The 20,461-nt window shown below is 41.4% G+C and overlaps 1 protein-coding gene across 15 annotated transcripts in view; it reads right to left on the reverse strand.

The window, feature by feature from the left end:
• The window catches only part of ANKRD44 (ankyrin repeat domain 44), a 128,040-nt gene that overhangs the window by 27,918 nt on the left and 79,661 nt on the right, over positions 1-20,461 (reverse strand). For 7 of the 15 annotated variants that reach the window (XM_064433934.1, XM_064433933.1, XM_064433929.1 and 4 more), the window contains exons 7-16: positions 19,623-19,765; positions 18,065-18,277; positions 17,044-17,122; positions 13,763-13,877; positions 10,660-10,742; positions 9,265-9,382; positions 6,817-6,885; positions 5,984-6,124; positions 3,840-3,923; positions 2,758-2,869 (exon numbers count right to left, since the gene is read on the reverse strand). In XM_064433934.1, the coding sequence (XP_064290004.1) occupies positions 2,758-2,869; positions 3,840-3,923; positions 5,984-6,124; positions 6,817-6,885; positions 9,265-9,382; positions 10,660-10,742; positions 13,763-13,877; positions 17,044-17,122; positions 18,065-18,277; positions 19,623-19,765 (1,157 nt within the window). The remainder of the gene's footprint in view (positions 1-2,757; positions 2,870-3,839; positions 3,924-5,983; positions 6,125-6,816; positions 6,886-9,264; positions 9,383-10,659; positions 10,743-13,762; positions 13,878-17,043; positions 17,123-18,064; positions 18,278-19,622; positions 19,766-20,461) is intronic. The other 8 variants (XM_064433937.1, XM_064433924.1, XM_064433930.1 and 5 more) reach the window with 3 other exon arrangements.

The following is a 20,461-nucleotide window of genomic DNA, read 5'->3' on the forward strand; positions in this document are numbered from 1 at the left end:
ATCACATCATTCACTGCAGGGCAACCACCCCACTAATATTCCAGACAACCTAAAGGTCCTGCAAGAAGAAGCTTCTCTTGTTGAGCTCTGTGGCTGAACACACAAAACATGAATTTGGTTTGGGTCAAAGATATGACCTTTTCACTCTTAATCCTTATTTCTCCTAACACCTCCCCACAAAGAAATGTAGCTGAGCTCCAGCCAAGGTGTTGGACTCACAGTAAACACAAAAGTCAAAGAATGAAAATATGTTTCCATATAATAAACCAGCCCTTCCCTAAACTGCATTCAAATGTGTAACTATTTTATAATGCTGAGAAACTGCAGTGCTTAAAGCACAGACCAAACTGCCCAGTGAAGGAAACTCCACTGGACACTACATCTTTTTCTTTGGACTTACTTTTAAAAGTGAACATTTATTTAGAAATAAGTTCTTTTAAATACCTACTAAGAAAACTGGGAGGGAGAGGGGAAGGCAAATAAAAAAATAATCTTACAAGATCTTTTATAAACTTGACATATTCTGGAACATCAAAATAATTCCCTAACATTTTGCTGAAGTTTGGTATTGTGTATGTAGAGAAATACTAGTAATTATTAGTCATAGAAAAACAAGATTATTGTTGCAGCCCCCTTAACTTAGTTTTGACCACAATTAAAGCTTCACATTTCATATGAACTCTTTCCTCTAACAGGTTTTAGGCCCATAAATAACTGTCTTGTTCTAGGCAAGATAATTCCTAGATATTTTCATTTATCAGCTCTCAATAATAAACAAAAATATTTACCCAGGGAATAAAATAGTAAAATAACAGCTAATATGGCACTGAAAAATAATGGTTTATTTACATAATCCCACCTGACTTTGCTTTCAATCCTTCTGCCATCCTGAATCCCAGCACTGCAAAGAAATCAGTGTAATGGTGGTGCCTCTACCAACTAGTTAAAGTTATCAAATGTGAAGTTGTTAAACTCAGGACTTGGTAATGCATGATAAAAAAACTGAGTCAGCTTCTTCTGGCAGTGGGTGCAAAGATGATGGATCCTGGTCCTGCTGTTGGATGAGCACAAATGCCTTCTGACACATGTACCCTTTGTATTCCAGAGAGAAAATGACATGCCTGTTACCCTCCAAACACCAATGGAAAAATCCTGGTTCCCCAAAAGTTTTAGGCTGGCACCCCGGCACACAACAGTGGTCCTGTGCATGCAGAAGACTAAAATTCATAGCAGTTGTTTTTCACCATTGTACCCAGAACAGCTGTGTGACTCTAACTCTGTAAGTGATGCTTGACCTTAGGTTTCCATACTGCAGCTTTAATCACAAATACAGGAAAACTGACATGGAAGAATAAGGAGTTTTTCTGCCTGAATATAGAACACTTGCTGCACAGCTGTCTCTGGCCTACAGCTGGCATTTCACCCCTCCAGATTAAAAGCAAACCCAACACCTCTGACATGCTGCATTCCCAGCTCTTCCTTTTGTCTGCCCTGCCTAACAATGCCAGGATTTGACAGCAGATCATTGCCTGCAACTGAGATGTGCAGAAGATGTGCCCAGACACAAGTACAAGAGAAGAGAGGGGCCCTTGCTCCGTGCCCAGTAAAGGAGCAGTGCTATTTTAAGTGTCCTAAACAAACATGCCTGCAGGTGGGAGCCAAAAAGGCTTAACACCCCACCTGAAATTCTGCCCCAGGCCTGCCCTGGCAGAGTTAGTGCCCAGGTTTCCAAGCTGCTGGACCCAGCTGCAGCGTTTTCCTGTTGTGGCACGTGTGCTGTGAAAGCAGCATGTGCTGTGCACAGCTCCTTCTCAGTAACTCTATACTTGACTCTTCAACACAGAAAGAAAGAACAAACAACATGTAACACTAAACAACACACTGTGCTCACTAAAGCATGAATATCTATACAATTTTCCAATTGGAGCTAAGCTCTTTGGAAGCAATTAAAGTCAATTTATATGTAATATACACTATCTATTATATAGCATATATAATGTATACAGTAATAATACATATAATATATATAATTTTGGATCACCCCATATATCAACCATTTAACTCTCACCTTTATGACACATTAACAAGTCAGATATGTCTACAAATCCATTCTATACATCTCCCAGATCCAATGTTTGGCTAAAAATTATTGGCATCTTAGAAGATGCAATTACTAATCATTCAGACTGAGGATATTAAAAAAGGAATAACCAAAACACAAAACAAAACAACAAACAAACAAAAAAACCACCAAAATTCTCAGCTGCTTTGCATATGAGGTTGATCTTGATTATGGTAACTTTATCAATGTTGCCATTGTTTTGCCAGAAACAAAAAACAAACTGCAAGTATGAAGCAAAAGTTATTTACTCCCTCAGTATGCAGGTCAGATAAAGTGCCAGGTAGGTGGATCAGGCACATTCACTGTCATTTACCAGGAACTGTCCCTTACTCCTGGCACTTAGGCATACACTGAGAATATTTTGATCACACTTAAAATTAATTTGTGCATACAAAAACTCCACTCAAAGACAACCCTTAAGCACCATCTTGTTGAATAAGGACTTGATTATCAAGATAAAAATATTTTAAGATACATCTGGATGCAAATACTTGAGTTTGCTGTCCCATATTGCAGTTTTCCACAGATTTCTTATTACCCAAAGAGCTGCAGTAGCAGCCATGAGGGGAGTTGCCCATCCTGGCACATGCACATTCCGTATCAGCAGCCAGAGAAGTCCAGAAGTGAGCACTCACCAGCTCCAAGCACTGCCGGTGCCCGTAGGCAGCCGCGTAATGCACGGTGTTGTAGCCCTCCTTGTCCTGGATGGATGGGTTGGCATCGTTCTGCAGAAGGAACTCGAGACACCTGTGGGCAATTCACTGGGGTAAATGTGGGCTCACAATACTCAACAGGCTCATCCCTCGCTGCAGCTGGAGGTGGCACTGGAAACTGGCAGTGAATCCTGTACTTGGAGCAGCAAATCGCTTTGCACCAATAGCTCCTCACTTCACCATGTTTTTAAACAGAAAATCCCCACTCCTCTTTGAAGATCAACTTCACAAAAAAGATCTTTAGCCTAACTCTTGTGGCTACTCTAGATTACAAAATTGATTTTCTGTTACAAAACCTGAACGATTCTGTGCACATGACATAAACAGCCTAGAACTGCTACTCCTCACATAAAAACTCCTATATCAAACCATCGGCCTCCAAGCATGCACTAGGGCAGGCTGGAGAAAAAAATTCAACTGAGTTATTTGAATATATTCTCTGCATTGGCCTTTTTTTCCAATTGTGTTTTTCAAAAGATCCCTTTTGCTCTTTCTAGCTCATCACCACTTCCTCTTATACCATCAAGATACTGTCATTTTGTTATTAGTACTTCCTTGCCTAGCCTGTAATCTGGAGTGAATATAAGGCCATTATATCATAAAGGGGATTTAAAAAAAATCATTAAGCAGATAGATGAAAATGTTAATCCAAGTGCATACATTGAGAAAGCCATTGGCTACTTCTTTTTGCAACATACAGACTATGCTGTGCATGACACTAAAGACACTGTGTGATACTAAAGCACATGATATTAAACAATTATGAAATTACTGAAGCTGTACATCTTATATTAAGAAACAGCAACAAGCACAGAAACAGAAATATCAGGGAGTATGTGCACAGAGAAGAGCATGGAGCTTTTTCCTTTAGGTTAGCCCTCACTGAAGCCAAGCATTGTTTTTAGCAGAGCAAAGAACAAGCAAGAGCAGAGTGTAAGGCTGCAAGCCAAAGCCGTGGCATTCTCCAGAATGAAGTCTAACTGCTTTTGTGACACCAAACTTACAATGCAGCTTCTTTTTCCTTCATCTCAGTGGCTCTTTCAAGTTCTTCAGCATTTTCATGGGAGTTACCTAAAATATTCTTTCTTCTTAGCACAGAGGACAGAAAAATGCAACTTATTCTCAAAATACCACACCGGTGATTTTGATGCAGTCTGCCACCCACCCCCAATCTCCTCTTCAAGGAGCTGACTTCCTCCAGCCAACAATGAGGATTATACAACGTAACTGAGTGCACTGCATGGGTCTGCAGGTACTAAGTTTTCAAAGCTATGGAGACAACCATAGTGTGGTAGTTTGTTGTCCCACAAGTCAATGCCAGAAGAAAAAAAAAATTAAATTCTGGTTTCTATCAGACCAACACTTTCTAGAACCCTTCTGTTTCAACCACAGCAATGTTGTGCACTTTCTTCCTTTCCAGAGAGTACCTCAGGATTGCTACACCTTGCTTCCTCCTGCAGTAAGCTGCTAGCTCTTCTCTAGCATTTAGGATTTAGAACAACTTTAATTACTGATACTAAATCACTCTGTCTCGAGTCTGCATTAGCTAACACGCCTCACTTTCTGTCAAAAAAAATATCTTGGCAACACTGTGTGATCTCTCAGTCAGGTTCTTCTCCCTGCTCGTTAACTACCCACATCCAGAGTTAATGATGAATATTCTTTGGAATGAGATTGCCCGACCTTGCAAGTTTTTTGACATTCAGGAGGAAAAAAAAAAAGATTTGCTGACCTATAAAATCATGGTCTGCAAATAGCATTTGATCTGTGTAATAAGGCTTCTTCCAAAACATCTCAAACTGAAAAATTTAACGAGAAGACAGCATCACCACATCAGAATCAATTTAGGTTTGGATTGTGAGGACAAATAAAAGCCATATACTTCTTCCAAAGTTCAGGATGAGACTAAAATAAGCTTTTCTTTTTTTTAAAAAAATGAGGGATAAAAGTAGAAACATACTGAAGGTAACCAAGAGCTTGTTTAAATGCAGGAACCTCACCTACCAAGAACCAAAAGCTGAAAAACACACACTGAATCATCATTCTCAACCTCCCCAAGTAACACCTCACCCTGGTGAGACAGAATTAGAAACAGGCAGTGGTGAAAGCCTTCCTAAAAGCTTACACTGGTTTTCATGCCAAGCACAGACCTCTGATGACTCTGCCTCCTTCTCCCCAGCACTGTTCAGGTTTGAGGGTGATGGGGAAAACAGTTTTATGTCAGTATTATCACAGGAAATAACAAAGAAGCTCTCAAGGCTCTGATGTGGCATTCAGAACTCTGCCATAAAGTTAAACCAAACTTCCCCTGCCGTGGCACTGAGGTGGTGCTCTGCTGGGAGAGATGCAGCTGTACTTTCAGCAGACCTCACTACACAATAAAGCAAAAACTAGATCCTTAGGGTCTAGAGACAGTAAAACACAGGATGACCTAAAATAAATACAGGTTGCTAACAGTTTTAAGAGAGAACTAACAGGATAATTGAGTCTTGTTTATACAGTGTGTTAAAAGGAAGAGATTGGCAGAATGTTCAACTATCTGGGAATTAAAATTGCAGTGAGTAACCACAGCATTTTTAAGTCTTGCAGATGTTTTCCCCTTTTCTCACAAGGACAGCACTGCGTTCTAACAAAGGCTATTCCTCAGACATCCCTCTAAAAAGGCAACCTGTTTGGACAGGGTGAGCATTTTTATCTGCTCTGACACTGGAGGGAGACTGATGGTTAGATCTATCCCACCCTTCCCACGAATCTGTCAAAAAGCCCAAATGTCTGTCTGTCACTGCAGTCCTCCTGAAAACCTCTCCTCCTGCTGTCTCTTGCTCTATCCCTTCTGATGGACTTGCAAAGCAAATGCAGAAAATTCTCTGAGCTTCATCAGGACATAACACTGTGAAAACAGTTCTGTGGGGCAGGGTGGCTGCAGAACTGTGCCTTCCTGCAGAGGTAAACCGTGGAGCTGAAATGCCTCATCATCTGGGGCTTTGGCTTCCACTCAGAGCAGCTCACTGTGGAGCTATGCATACATCCGAGAGAAATTCCTGTGCTAGTGGGATCATTTTTTTGGCTCAAACAGCACCATGAAGAGACTAAAATGACAGTGATTTAGTAAAACACTCGAAGCAGGAATTCCTCAGAGCTCTCTTACTTTCGGTCCATGTCAGAAGCAGCAGCGTAGTGCAAAGGGGTGCGCCCCCAGTCATCTGTTTCATTAATATTGGCTCCTGTTGTCACCAGAGTCTCAATGCAGTGGAAATGACAATTTGCAGCTGCATAGTGCAAAGGTGTCCTGGAACATAAGTGGCAATTTGTTACCTCATATTCCAACACGTACTGAGGAGGATCAAGATAAATCTTAGTTGCTGCGTTCCTAAAGATTTCCAGCAGTCAATATCAGCACTTTAAATTATGGAAATTTAACAAAATATTGCATTAATAGAAGTTCTGGTGCTGCTATGAAGCCTAATAGGATACAGAGCATCAATCTGTGTCGTGCAAACAGCCTAATGCCTGTGAGAGCCTCTGCTGTGGCTCTGCAGACACGCTGCTTCTCCCAGCTGGAGGCAGAGCAAAGCACCGTGTCCATCACAGCATCTTCTTTAGCTGGCATGGCAACACCCATAGCAACGCTGTCTGTGGGGGGAACATCCTCCAGGAAGCACATCCACTGGCAGCTACCCTGCCATCATAGCTCAGGGGGTGTCTTGGGCACACCAGCACAAGAATTTAGGCAGGCAGGAAAAAAGAAAAGCTGTGGTATTTTTAGAAAGATAAACTCAAGAGGGTGGGATAGCCTTAAGGGATTTAATGAAGGCTGCACCTGGCTGGCTGGCATGTAACTGCAGCAGCAAGGGGTCTGCAGAGAAGGCCAAACTACCTGATTTTGCTGCCATTTTTCATAGAAAAATGATTTTCAGTCTGAGGTGGCCTTTCGTCCTTGCTGATAGATTCTTTTTTAAAAGAGCTTTGTTATTTACCTACCTTCCACATTTGTCCTTCTTATTAAAATCTGCTCCACTGCTTTGTAAGAGTTTTATACATTCTACATTACTGGAAAGAAAAGCAAAGAAAACACAACATGAGTAAAACAGAACGCCTGCATTGTACCCTGTCCCCCAAAAGGAAAAAGTTACTCAAGTTATTTTTTATTATTATTTTATATATATATAAAAAAATATTATTATTTGCTGTGCAAAAACTATAACACGAAATTCAATCAAACAGAAAATGAAGTTCCAAAAAGAAATTATTTTCTTTTTTTTTCACTAGAAAATCTCAAACTTCTCTTCTGCAGAAGAAAAAAATTAATTTTCCAAAGAGGGCACAGTAAATGTGATCAGTGTTTTTGGAGATTTTCAATGGCAGCTGTACTGTAGTGCTTCCCATTCTGACCTGGTGTTTTATAAAGAAACTCTAAAATAAAGTTGTTGCTAGCTTATGAAATGCCAGTCTAATAATGAAGAGGTGACATTTAACGAAATCCACCCCCACTCAGCAGAGCATTCAACAGTGAGCACTTTGCTCAAATCCTGTTTATTTAATGAAATATAACCACAAGAGTTACTTTTAGGTATATTCTGATATGATTTGTTGACTATTGATGTATTTAAGGCCATCTCCAAGTGCTTTGTTAAAAAAGGGCTGTGGCTATTACAGTGACTGTCACATCAACTTTGCATTTATAAAAGTGGAGGAGAATTTACCACATCCTGGCTGTTTCTTCGTCTTGTTTAAAGCCAGGTAACTTTTAATAGAAAACAAACCAGCTGCATTCTGACATCTTTCATAATTCAAGCAAATAAATGTAGGACTCCAAGCCAGATAATTATATAAAGAAGTGCAGCACTTTCCAAGACCACTTGTCTTTCACAGGGGCATCATTTGTGCTCACAGTCAGACAAGCAGACCTTTGAAATTCTTTTCCTAGCACCCATGCAACTCCCATTAATGTAATGGCAGTAAGAGGCCTGTGTCAGGAAATACACTAATGGCTTTTGTAGATCTCCAGCTACAGGAAAAAAAAAAGGGACTGGGTGCCATAATGCAATATTTTGGTGTATGTCGATCCCAACTCTAAATTGCTGTTGCATAAAATAACTACAGAACACTCACCACAATGCACTAAAAATAAAAACACTTGCTAGTGATGACAATCATAGTAAACCACTGGGAAAAGATGGTTTATTTTCATGAGTCACTTTTGCTTCTTATTGAAGCCTCTCCTTCTCTTTTGGACTTCCAGGATGTTTTTATCATCCTTCTGGGGTGCAGCCTTATCAAAGAGGTAGCATCTGAACTATATTAAAATAATCTCCATCCAAGCAACTGTCATACCTCTTCCACTAAAGTGAAAGAAGTATCAAGATGAATAATACCAAAACAATAATAAAACCAATATTTGGATCAATTTTATTAGGGTATGGAGTTTTTTTACACTGGAACAAAAACTTTGTGATACAGATTTTGGTCCGCTGAGAAGAAAAAGCAACTTCCAGAATGACTGCCAAGTATTTGCTGTGGATGAGCATTTCTGCTTGTTATAACCACAGAGAATCCAAGGGCTGTAGCCAAGGCTCCATTTTGGCTGTTTTCTGAGCCATAAAGTACTCAAACAGAAGAGTCAAAACTCAGTGCTTGCCAAACATTGTGTCCTTTTGCTAGATTAACCTCTCAACACTTCACTGACAATTATCTGGAAATATTTAAAATAACTGGATGCTACATTTACATTTTAAATTGAAGCATTCCAATTTTCACTTCAATTTCACTTTTCTGCCCTCCCACCACTTTTCAGGAATGCATCACCCTGAGAGAGGGGCATCCTTCTCACTTTCTAATTTGGAGGATGTGGGTTTGGTTTTGGTTGTTTTTTTGTTGTTGCTTTGGTTTGTTAGTTTTTCTTTTAGAAACTTATTGCACCTGAAAAATGGGGGGGAGAGAGATGAACTACATTTGGACTCCAAGGCTGCAACCTGATGGGCACTGCTGCACAGCTGCATTTTTGGACAAGGCCATGGTCCAGAGACGGAGGCCAGGAATAACTCCCCTGCCAGCAGCATCCCAGGAGCTCCAGCTCCTGCTTCTCCCTGGGTGTTCCCCAGGGACTGATACCTTCCTGGAAACTGATGGCCCTTGGTGACTGTTGTGGCCCTCAGGGAGGCCTGGCCAAGTGCAGCACCCCTCTGAAAGCTGAAACATCCTTCTCAGGGGCACGAAAAGAAGAGTTTCCCCCTCTGCCTGAAACACATGCTTCAAACCAACCCAGCTCACCCTACACAAGGGCAGCAGCAGAAGAGAGCCTAAAATGAGCCAAATTATGGCATCACACTGCCTTGCAGAGCAGTAAATTCCTCTGTGGCTAGCACAGCCGTAGTGGCTGGTCCCAGGATGCCCCAGATGCCCTGGAGCAGCCGCAGTGCAGGTACTCACCCTCCGGCAGCGGCCGCGTGCAGGCACGTTCTTCCGAAGCTGTCGGGGGTGTCTATGTCAAAGCCTGCAGACAGCACGTGCTCATTACTAAACAAGGACACTATGCTACACTTTTGTCCTAGTTAAACCACAAGAAACATCGCAGAGACAGAAAAATCAGTTAGTCGGGGGGAAAGCAGAAAGCACAGTCAGAGAGGCTGTCACGGGGACGGCGAGCAGCCGCTCGCGCTGGCAGCGCTATAAAAAGAGCTGCGAAGGTGACGAGCGCCTATTTCCACATCCAGCTCCTCCACGTCCCTGTCTGCAGCCTGTGACGGGCGCCTGGGAGGCTGAGACTTGTCAAGAGGACTGCGACAGCAGGACAGGGAGACACAGAACGTGGAGACATGAGGAAGAACCACAGAGGCAGCCTAAACATGAACTGGGGCTGTTTTCATGGCGTGGGGCTGTCAGATTGGGAAGAGGCTCCCAGCAGCATGTGGGGATATTCATCAAGATGCACAACACCAAAGGCAGCAGCCTGACAGTGCTAACTCTGTCACCCAGAGTGTTTTCTCTTCCTATCTAGTGGTCAAGGCCAGAGCACACCCAGTCTCAATATAATAGAGTATGTAATTACCATTTTTCACGTTTCTTTTATATCCTACAGGACTCAAATTAGGGGCAAGAGTAGTTGTAGGACATTTTACATGTTAAGTAATGAAGGAGTTTTCTAGAAAACTCATATGATCTGGGTCAGGATTTTTTAACTCATAGGAACTCTTGCCTGGAAAAAGCAGAATTTGGGATTTGGCCACTGACTACTGACTCTTTTGAAACAGTTGCATAAGCAAGCTCTGGCTGCTTCTGCTTTGGGCTCTGGTGAGGATCCCAAGCCTATTCTGTTGACACTACACTTCCACTCATTTTCCCTCTCATGCCCCCAGAGCTTTGGCCAGCCTAAGTCCTTAACTACAGATTCAGAAACACACTTTAGCTGCATGTAAAATATATCATCATCATCATCATCAGTGAGATGTAAATACCCGTGCCAGTGTAGACCCCAAGGAGATAATTTCAGAATTACTCCTTTGGAGGGCAGGGGGGAGAATCCCCAAAACAAAACAGGATCTCACATTCCTACAATTTGGAAAGGGGTTCTAAATTCCCTCCCTCCCCAGAGTCTAAACGCTCTGAATCTGCTGGGAGAAAAGAGCTTTGGGCATGAACACCACAGGAAGTACCAGCATGGCTTTGGGAAAGCCTTGCATGCTCTGGTGCACTGCCCCACACAGCCCAACACAGCAGCACAGGAAGCCTTTCATTAGAATTATTCACAACAAAACATGGAAAGGGGCTGGAAGCAGCAGAGACAAACACTACTCAAGTTCCAGGGACACTGGGGGATTTACCCACCTGATGACAACAATTTCCTGCAGCAGTCTGAGTGGGCATTCAGTGCTGCTAAGTGTAAAGGGAACATGTTGTGTATCCCACACCTGAAAGGGACAACAGCCTTCTGAGAAAATGCAGGTTACAAACATACACAGCACATCAAAAGCTCCTTCCAGAAAGGCAACAATTTCTCATGCTTTTCTAGGAAGATTCTTTCTTGGTGCCTGCCATTATTTTTATCTGTATTTCCTTAACAGCCTTCTTGAGAGTTAAAAATATTCTGATGCAGTAAAACCTTGGCATTTTGCTTTGAACAGAATGTGGCAGGATGGTTTGTGAAATTTCCAGGAGAAGCCAAGGTAGGGGAGGAAGTAAGAGAGCAGATACTGCTTGGAGTCAATTGCCCAGTGAGCCACAAATTTCTGCACCAGCTACACATACAGCAACTGCCATTCTGAGGGAAATGTAAATGCCAAAATCTTCTCTATATTATTTGATTTTTTTTTTTTGCAGATGACTCTTCACACTTTCCTTTAGGCTGCCATGTTACAGTTTTCTTCCACAGCCTAAGAACTAATCTAATTTTCCTATTTGCTCCAGCTACTCTCCTCACCTCCCATTTCACTTTTTCCTCCCTTTAACACATGACGCTCTTTTCAATCACACAATAAACTTTCAGAGCAGACACAATGGGTAAGAAAAGAAAGGGCGCCTTTAGATTGAGCCTGTTTATCATTAGTCTAAATCCATACCAGGCAAACATGTAGTTTTTAAACAAGCTGAGCACTCAGCAACTTTAATTAATATCAGGAAATCATGCCAGTTCAGTCCCTAGGCATGCCACTGCTTACTGTCTTAGAATACTTCTGGGTCTGGACATCTTGGTGTCTTTCATTCAGCATTGTTTTGTGCAAAGCATCTTGTTATTACAGAAATATTATCCTCCTGGCAGTTCTCCAAGTGCACATAAACATGGAGCCTCTGAAAACAACTAGCTTGACAAGATTATCATCTACTGCCTGCTCCAGCAGATTTTTTTTTTAATTACAAACTCCAGAACAATAGCAGATGGATTCATATCAGTCCTTCACTTCTGTGAGACAATTGGTGGATGGGAGAGTATGATCATCTCATGGAAGAGGATTTCAGATACAGACCCAAAGACAAAGGATCTTGTCTTTCTAGACACCATAGATCATAATTACTTAGGAAGCTTAAGACAATAATTAATGTGGATGTTTATAAATATATCTTGCTCTCTCCAAGATTTTATGCATAAATGTATTTAACTAGTTTGGGTTTGTTTTCAAAAAATTTATTCTTTCCTGAATCCACAAGCCCATTCTTTCTCTGTCTTCACGTCCTCCTTGCTGCTTCACTACACTGAGTGACTTATGCTGCTGTACAGATTTTAATTTTGGTATTAGAAGCATCTATATCTTAGAATAAATATATTAAGAAATGATCTGACAGCCTGTTCTTTGAAGAAAACATTGCAAGCTCCACTGAGCTGCTGCACCTGTACAAACAGGTTGTATTTTCTAGCCATGGATTCACTTATTTAAGGGAACATTGGACATTCTGTATTGCTGTTCCTCCCTACACCCATTTCCCTCTGCCTCCTCCTCCACTTAGTTATCTAACACAATATTATTCATCTTTTTGGTCAAGATTTCCACCCAGCAGATGTTTTGGCTGGTTTCCACCAAAATCCACTATCTGCACATTTGCTAGCCAGTGTCCCACTGCAGTGCTGCTCACACTGGTTCCTCCCATCACTTGCACGCTTTCCCTTGCAGTGCATTGCCTCAAAGCCTGGCCAAGCTGTCTGCACTTGTTGTGAACAGTGCTGCAGTTTTCTTTCCTAAACCTATTTGGGGAGCTCACCCAGAGTTATTTACATGCAGCACATATTGAAAGCACATTTAGCACAGGCAGTAGCATCATTTCCATCTGCCTGGTATCTCTGAGCCAACTTCTTATTTCACTTATTTCTGCTGCTGGAAAAAAGTATTTTATTTGATCAATGTTCCAGTTACCCAACTGTGAAATAGAAATTTCTAACTGGATAACTCTGATTCCTAGAGTGGAGTGGGCTATCCCAGTGCATCTCATTTTCCCTTAAAACCTCAAGATAACTGACAGCGACTGACTGTACTGGAGAAAGAGAGAGGAAAAACCTACACTTCTATTAAGATACCAAGATCTTCATGGTGCTGTATTAATAAAATCCAGTGACACTAGCTGAAGCCTGTGGAATTGCATCATCCATGCCAATTGAAGATCTGTTTCACCTTCTGAGTTTATAGGTGCCAGTTGTACTCAGCAAAGGAGAATGGGAATATGTGTCACTTGCACAAACACCACCAAGCAAATAAACAAAATACTGAGTCCTGCAATTTTCTCCCAAATTCAAACCAGTCATTTGCATTTGAAAGCAGGGTTTCCTAACTAGGTAAGTCAAGAGAAGTCCCTGCTTTCTATGGCAGGTTCTGTGTAAAAGAAAAATTGTATTATGGAGACATGTGGAGGTAATTTCCAAAACCTCACATTCATGAAATCAGATGCTGCTCTGAAACTCCTGGTACAGATATCCCACATGGCACTGCATTACCCTGATCTCATATCCCTGTTTGTGTCCAGATCTGCTATTTCCTTTTGACAGACCCTAGGAACCTGACCATAACTAAACAATACTCAAGTCCTCTCTCTGTATATATATATATATATAGATATATATATATATATATATAGTGTGTGTGTATATGTGTGTGTGTAAGTATATATATATATAGAGAGATATATATAGATATAGATACAGATGCACACACACCCCCCCAACCCCTACTTCATGTACATTAGCACCACTGTCCCAACCAATGCTTCAGGGAAAAGAAGCAGTGCTTTTACAACTTGTAATCACGCAAGTGGGCACAACAGGAACTGAGCAGAGTTTGCTTCCCCTGCACACTTCCCAGTTGTTCATATTTTAGTCTCACGTCACCCCTTGAAGTACAGTACAATAGTTTTAACCTTCCCACTGCAGAAGGTGAGGAGCAGCTGTGTTTCCAGGCATTGGACAGGACACTTGATCCTCACAAAGAGCTCCCCTTGAGGCACCTACTTGGCAGTATCGGCTCCGCTGGTTATGAGGGTGTTGATCAAGAGCTCGTGTCCGTATCTTGCAGCCACGTGCAGAGGGGTGTTACCATCCTTATCTACACAGTCGATTTCCCCTCCTGCAGAAGAGATTTTCATACAGTTTATACACTGAAAAATTCACCATGAACCAGGGACCACAAGTGCTGTTTGTCTCTAGTGACAGCACCATGAGCAGCCCCGAGCTGCTCTCTTAGCCATAGAGACACTGAATTTCCCAGAGCAAGGACCAGCACACAGCAAGCTCTCAGCTGTCAGCCACGGTCTGGCAGCAGCACTTGCACCTCCCTCGGCACCTGCAGTGGTGGGGAACAGTGCTGGGAATGGGATGATGTGCAAGGGTCAAGTACATTATTTGGATTTGCTGCCTATCTAAAGGTACAAATGGGTGCCCTGAAATCACCTACAAAATAATCTGCTGAAATTGCACCCTCATTTGTAAAGGCACTGCCACTCAGCCTTATCTGTACACTAATGTAAATTAGAGTTCACTCCTGAGGCCATCAGGAGCACACTGCAAACAAACGTGTTGTGTGCCTTTTGCATGTCTTACCAAAGCACAACCAAACAGTGCTGATGTAGAACTTTTCCTTTTGCAATTTAAACCTGGCATCTTGTGTTTTATTCACATAAGCAAGAAAAATGGATTATTTCTTTAGATAGATTACAGAAAAGTCCCACTTTTCTTTTTGGACCAAGAACTGTAACTTTTTCAGTCTCTCCTTGCCAGTCAGGTTTACTGCACTCCAACTATTCTCTCTTTTCCCCAGTCCTCTCCAGCTGGCCTGAATCCTTGTGGAAGCAAAAGCCAAAACCAGTACTACAGCTAACATCTCCCAGTGCTGAGCTAAGCAAACAGGATTACTTCATGCCTGCTGGCTACACTCCTATCTGTGCACTCCTGGACATTGCACAGCACCATGGACATCCATTATCCTTTTCTTTAAGCACCACAACACTGCTGACTTGTGGTCAACAACCTTCTGATCCTCCACAAGCCCCAGATCCCTTCTTGAGGGACTGCCACCCACCTGGCTGTTGCCATTCTGGACTTATCCTGCTGATACTCCTGCCTCTGTGGGTGATTTTTCTTTTGCTGCACTTGCACTATAACTTCTGTCTCCAGTTCTACAGGATCATTTTTCATTCTGACTCCACCTTCTGCCAAACTAACAGTCTCTCCCAACTACATTTTTTTCTCCAAATGTTAAAAGCACATTTTCTATTCCATTATCCAAGCTTTTAATAAAAATACTGGATAGTTCCAGACCCAGAAGGGAAACTGAAGACTGCCCCACTACACCTTCCATTTCAACAACAATTCATTTATTACTAATCTCTGAGTGTAGTTTTACAACCAGTTATGAACTAGCACTGCACTATTTTAATACTCTGCTGGTTTGCTGTGAGAATGCTTCCTGAAAGCATGTAAAAAGTCTTGCTAACATCAGGATATGGTAATATTTACTGCATGTCCACTATTCACAGGTGATAACAGGGCTTAATTGCAACAGGAAGAGTTCTAGTAAAGCACTTAACAACATGCCCTGAGAAGCTGTGGATTCCCCATTCCTGAAGTGTTCAAGGCCAGGCTGGATGAGGCTCTGAGAAACCTGATCTAGTGCAAGGCATGCCCTCCCCATGGCAGACAGGCTACAACCAGATTATATTTAAGGCTCCTTCCAACCTTTCTAATTTTTAATTTTTTAATGGTAATCGAAGGTCAGTGAAATGCTTGAACAAGTTTGCTGGGGTAGAGCATCCACCAATACCTAAACAGAAACTGCACATGGAAAAGTTAGAAAACTGTGCTGTGTTCACAAAGCCTATTAAACTGCTGTGGAAGAGAATTGTGGTGTTCCAGCTTCTTTTACTCTTGAGAAATCTATGCAGGACATTGCCCACTTTGGCTGACCTATGTAACATCCCCCAGCATTTCTTTTTCCTCATTTTTAAAGAAAGGTATCACACTTGCAGTTTTCCAATTTTAAGGTAATCCATTTTTCCTCACAAGCTGCTAGAGACAGCAACCAGAAATTGAGACACAGTTAGCCAACTCATTAAATACTGCAGAATGAAACTCTATTGCTTTAAACCATTGACATTTCTCTCTTCCCCAAGATCCCATGGCAATGAGGCATAAAGTCACTTGCAATGAGATCTGTGTACAACACTAAAATTAGAGGGGCAGAAAACAAAGAAAGAAAGAAGTGAAACCCAAGTAAGTGGAAGAAGAGTAGACAGGCATGAAGGGCAGATGAAGAACTGCCAGTCCTTTCACACACAAATCCAACAGCGAGCAAACAATGGCTCTAAGCCTGAGCCTATTTGACTAAACAACTAAAAATTGCAGTAAAGCACTGTTTCTTGCATTTTGCCCCAATCCCCTTTTATTATTACTTTTTTTTTTAATCCCAGGAGACAGATAACACGATGACCTGAAATAAGCATGATCTACTGGAGACCTCCATTTTAAAACACAATCTTGTTTAAATGTGTCACTACATTTAAAGCACAATTGTTCAACCAATTCCAACATTTCATGCTTCCATTCTGAGCTGGGATTTTGGAAAACAAAAAAAACCCAACCCATGAACAAAGCCATCCTGTCTCAGGTTGTGGCCCAAACTGGGAAGCTTAAGTAAAGAATCAGTAATAGCAACCTTTGTCATTCAGAAACAGCCTCTGCCAGATCTCCAACAAGAATAATTGCTATATTCTATAGTATTCTTGGACAAAACAAAAGCCTGAAAAATGACTGATAATCAGGAATCCTGGCTATGCCAGAACAAACAAGGCAGTACTGCTCCTCCCTGCTGAGTACATATTCAACACTTCATGAAGACAGTGGCAAGGGATGAGCAAAGAGAGGTGAGAAAAGCACAGCTGCTGAGTGCAGAGTAGAAAAAATGGTTTGCGCTCTAAGAACACCAGGGCTCCCAAAGGAGGACAAGTAGAAAATTGTGCATCCTTCTCAGCAGAAAAAAGACCTAAATACACCTCTGAACTCTTGCTTTCAGGCTAAGAACCTGAATAGATCATCTGGACCACTGTCAGCTGGAAGATTTTGGAATTTTATTAACAACAAAATCTCAGGTTGCGATGACATGACGGAATGAGAGCTGTCAGTTCAGCTCAAAGCCAGAAGTTCATGGAGCTGCCCCCTGGCCAGAAGAACTGAAAATTGCAACAGTGGAAGTGCCTGATCTCTTGGAGAGCCACTCCAGAGGCACATAAACAACTCACCGTTCTGGATGAGGGTCTGCGACCGTGTGAACCTCCCATGGACAGCTGTCATGTGCAGGGGGCTCTTCCCATCCTTGCTCTGACAGGAATGAAACACAGCAGTGGTTTAGCACGTGAAGGCTTATGAAAGCAAAGGTACAGTGAGTACAGAGCAATGTTTTGGGTTTTACAGAAAGAAACTCAGACCAGGAAAGCTGAGCAATGAGAAAATAGCACGGGAGTGGTACCAGCCTCCACTCACATCACTTCATGTTTATTGGCACGGGGGTTCACCTTCATTGGCAAGCACAACTAACATCCCTAACTTCTTCTTAATAATTCTGAGTTTAAACAGTGCACTGACTATTCCCTGATCTTAAGGGACTTGCCAGAGGTGTTGAATGCTGGAAGTTAAATGACAGTTTCACAGATGGGAAACTGAAACACATAAGTAGTCAAACTTTTAACTAAAGTAGTCAAAATCTTATATGAACTCAGAAGACCTCAAGTCTTCTGATACTTATACCAGCACCCTCCTTTGGATAACAGCAAGTTCCTTTCAGCTTCATCAAGATGTGTAAGTTGTGCCTTCAAGAATATTCAGATATCCTAAGCAGAATCAGAGTTTGTAAGCTGGGGCTCTAAAGCAGGTAACAAGCAATCCCAGAAAGGGAACATTTTGGAATCAGGTTTAATTAAATCTATATTATACAGGGAAGTAAAATAGGAATAGTTTTTTAACTTAGCACCATTCCCTGAGATAACATTTTGACAGAGCTCCTGGGACTACATTTTAGTACTTTTTCATGCCTTCATGAAAGGGGTTGGCCTAGAATTTAGAGTTCTCTTTGTATTTATCAAGGCACTGTGAGCTCCTCTCCTGGGATGCAATCTCACCCAAACAGTTTCATGATCAACATTCTCAGCATCACTCCAATTCCATCAAGGATTTAAAGCCATGCTGTACTTGTTGTTACAGTTTCCTCCTGAGATATGCAAAATAGGCTAAAGTAAAAATGTAAAGCTGGTATTTGAGTTTTACCTGAATATTAACATCTGCCCCATTATTCACTAGTAGTTCAAGACACAGTGCTCCATGAGTGGAGGCAGCAGCAAAATGCAAGGGGGTGAATCCATTGTTATTAGGCTGATTTACATTAGCACCATAGTCAATCAGCTCATTAACAACAGAATCCTGACCGTTGTAACAGGCAATGTGAAGTGCAGTGTTTCCATAGATGTTCATCTCATCAATCTAAAATGAGACAAGGAGACACAGTTAAAATTGCAGACATCAGCTTAGCATTTTATGTAATGCATCACACGCTGCAAATGGAAATAGCTGGAGGCCTGAGCTGTCATAGGGCATAGTTCTCACCAGTACATTTCATCGACAAATTACGCTCCCAGACAGCTTCCCTTGGAATGCTTTACCTTTCCTATTATTAACTTTTTATCCTACTGACAATTTCTAAAACCAGCGTGAAGCTCAAAGCTGATAGCAGGACTATGTAATGATGATAATGATGACAAAAATCCTAACAAGCTGGAAAGCTTTTTCCATGTAAGTGGAAAAGCAGGATGAATAAAAAAAACTCACAATCTTTATATTTAAAAAGATGACAACAGTAAGTATTGAGTTTTTGTGATGAGAACCAGGCATAAGAGCTGTTTACACAGTTTTATTTTGAATAGGGAGTGAGGGTATCTGAGTGAAAGCAATGTGAAAATGCACAGATATTTACACTTCAATAAGAAACCACTTTCAGTAGCTCAGTATTATAAAGATGTAATTAAGATTATATTACTTCTTGATGACCAACTTAGTATTCAACTGCAGTTCTGTAAAACAGGACAAGACAGATTGCACAAAAGACTCAGAAATGGCATGAACAGCCTTCCATGAAACACAGGTGTCTCAAAGCTCGTGTCCCCAGTGGTGGAGAATGTGGAACTCAAAGAGACTTATTAGCATAGCACTGTTGATAACAGGAAACAGCTATTTCCCTTCACAGCCAACAGCCTGTGAACATGAAGTTCTGACAATTTTCTGGCAGGTCAAGTCAGCTGAAAATGCCATGGCAAAAGCAATGGCTTTATTTGACATCTCTGATTAACTGTCTGATTAGGCTTCTCTGGTCATATCAGCCCTGCTTTGAGGAACTGGCAATAACAAGAAGTCTGTGCCCTGAAAAAAAGTTATATTCCCGAGTGAAAACAATGTATCAGCTACAAGGAAATACAGGTCTGTAAACTGAAACAGCCTGAGCTGCTGTTTATATGTTATATATGTTGAGAAAAACCCCTCATCGTATCAAAGGAAACGCTGACCCAAAGAAAATTTCATTACTCCATCTTCTTCTGCAGGAACAGGATATATCTCCTGATTACTTCAGCAAGGGGGCCTGAATTTACTGTCCATATGAGCCTTTCTTTAATACAGAATGTGTCCTGACTCTTGAACCAATAAACCACAGGAAGCATGAGGTGGTCTGGAAAATGGGACCCCTTTTCTTTAGAAGTCACTGTCTTTAGCAGGATCCATAAAAAAGAAGACAAGACTATCTCTAAATAGAAATAAAGTGCACATTATCACATACCTCCACCCCCAGGTTAAGGAGTTGTTTCACAATGTTAATCTGCCCATTGGATGCAGCTGCATGAAGTGGGGTGTAACCCTTCTTGTCTTTACAAGTCACTTCTGCACCATGATTAATCAGTAAGGCAACAACTTCCAGGTGACCTTCAAAAGACAAAAGATAGTAATCAATGAGTAGACCATCCCACAGCATTGCTTCTCCCAGATTACTGCTTTCTAGATAACACACTGCCCTTTCACTGCTGTTTCAAAGTGCTCCCACAGTTTTACAAAGAAAGAAAAAGCATTTTCATAAATGTTTCTAATCCTAGCTCCAGGCCTTGGGAAGAAATCCACGCATTCACCTTCTCCAAATGTGTCAAATTTCCTTTTACTGAATTGATTTTCCAGTTGCCAAAAGAACAAAACCACACCTCTTTTCCATTTATTTCTCTCAAGCTAACAGAGTGTGTTTTATTCTCCCTCTTACAGAGGACAGTGATACAGTGAGCACAGGAGCATGGCAATGCAAGTCTCCCAAAACAGCATCCTACTGATGTCACCTGCAAATACAACTGCGAACATTTCTTGGTTTTTGTTGGAGATAAAAAATAACCTTAATGAATTACAAAATTAAGAGGAACAGTTCTATTGCTTTATGCTGAGACAGAACGGCCTGTCTTAGAATTAAATATTTATGTCAAACACCATACAAAGTTGTGCTCCACCTGAGTTGCACAGCACTTTCATGACAGGGGCAGTTTTGGTCATGTGCAGGACCCAAGAAACAATACATACCAAGTCTATAGATAATTATTGTACAAAAATAATTACATTTTCCAGAAACTCTGTGAAGGTTTA

This window comes from Passer domesticus, chromosome 10, assembly GCF_036417665.1.
Source record: "Passer domesticus isolate bPasDom1 chromosome 10, bPasDom1.hap1, whole genome shotgun sequence".
NCBI lineage: Eukaryota > Metazoa > Chordata > Aves > Passeriformes > Passeridae > Passer > Passer domesticus.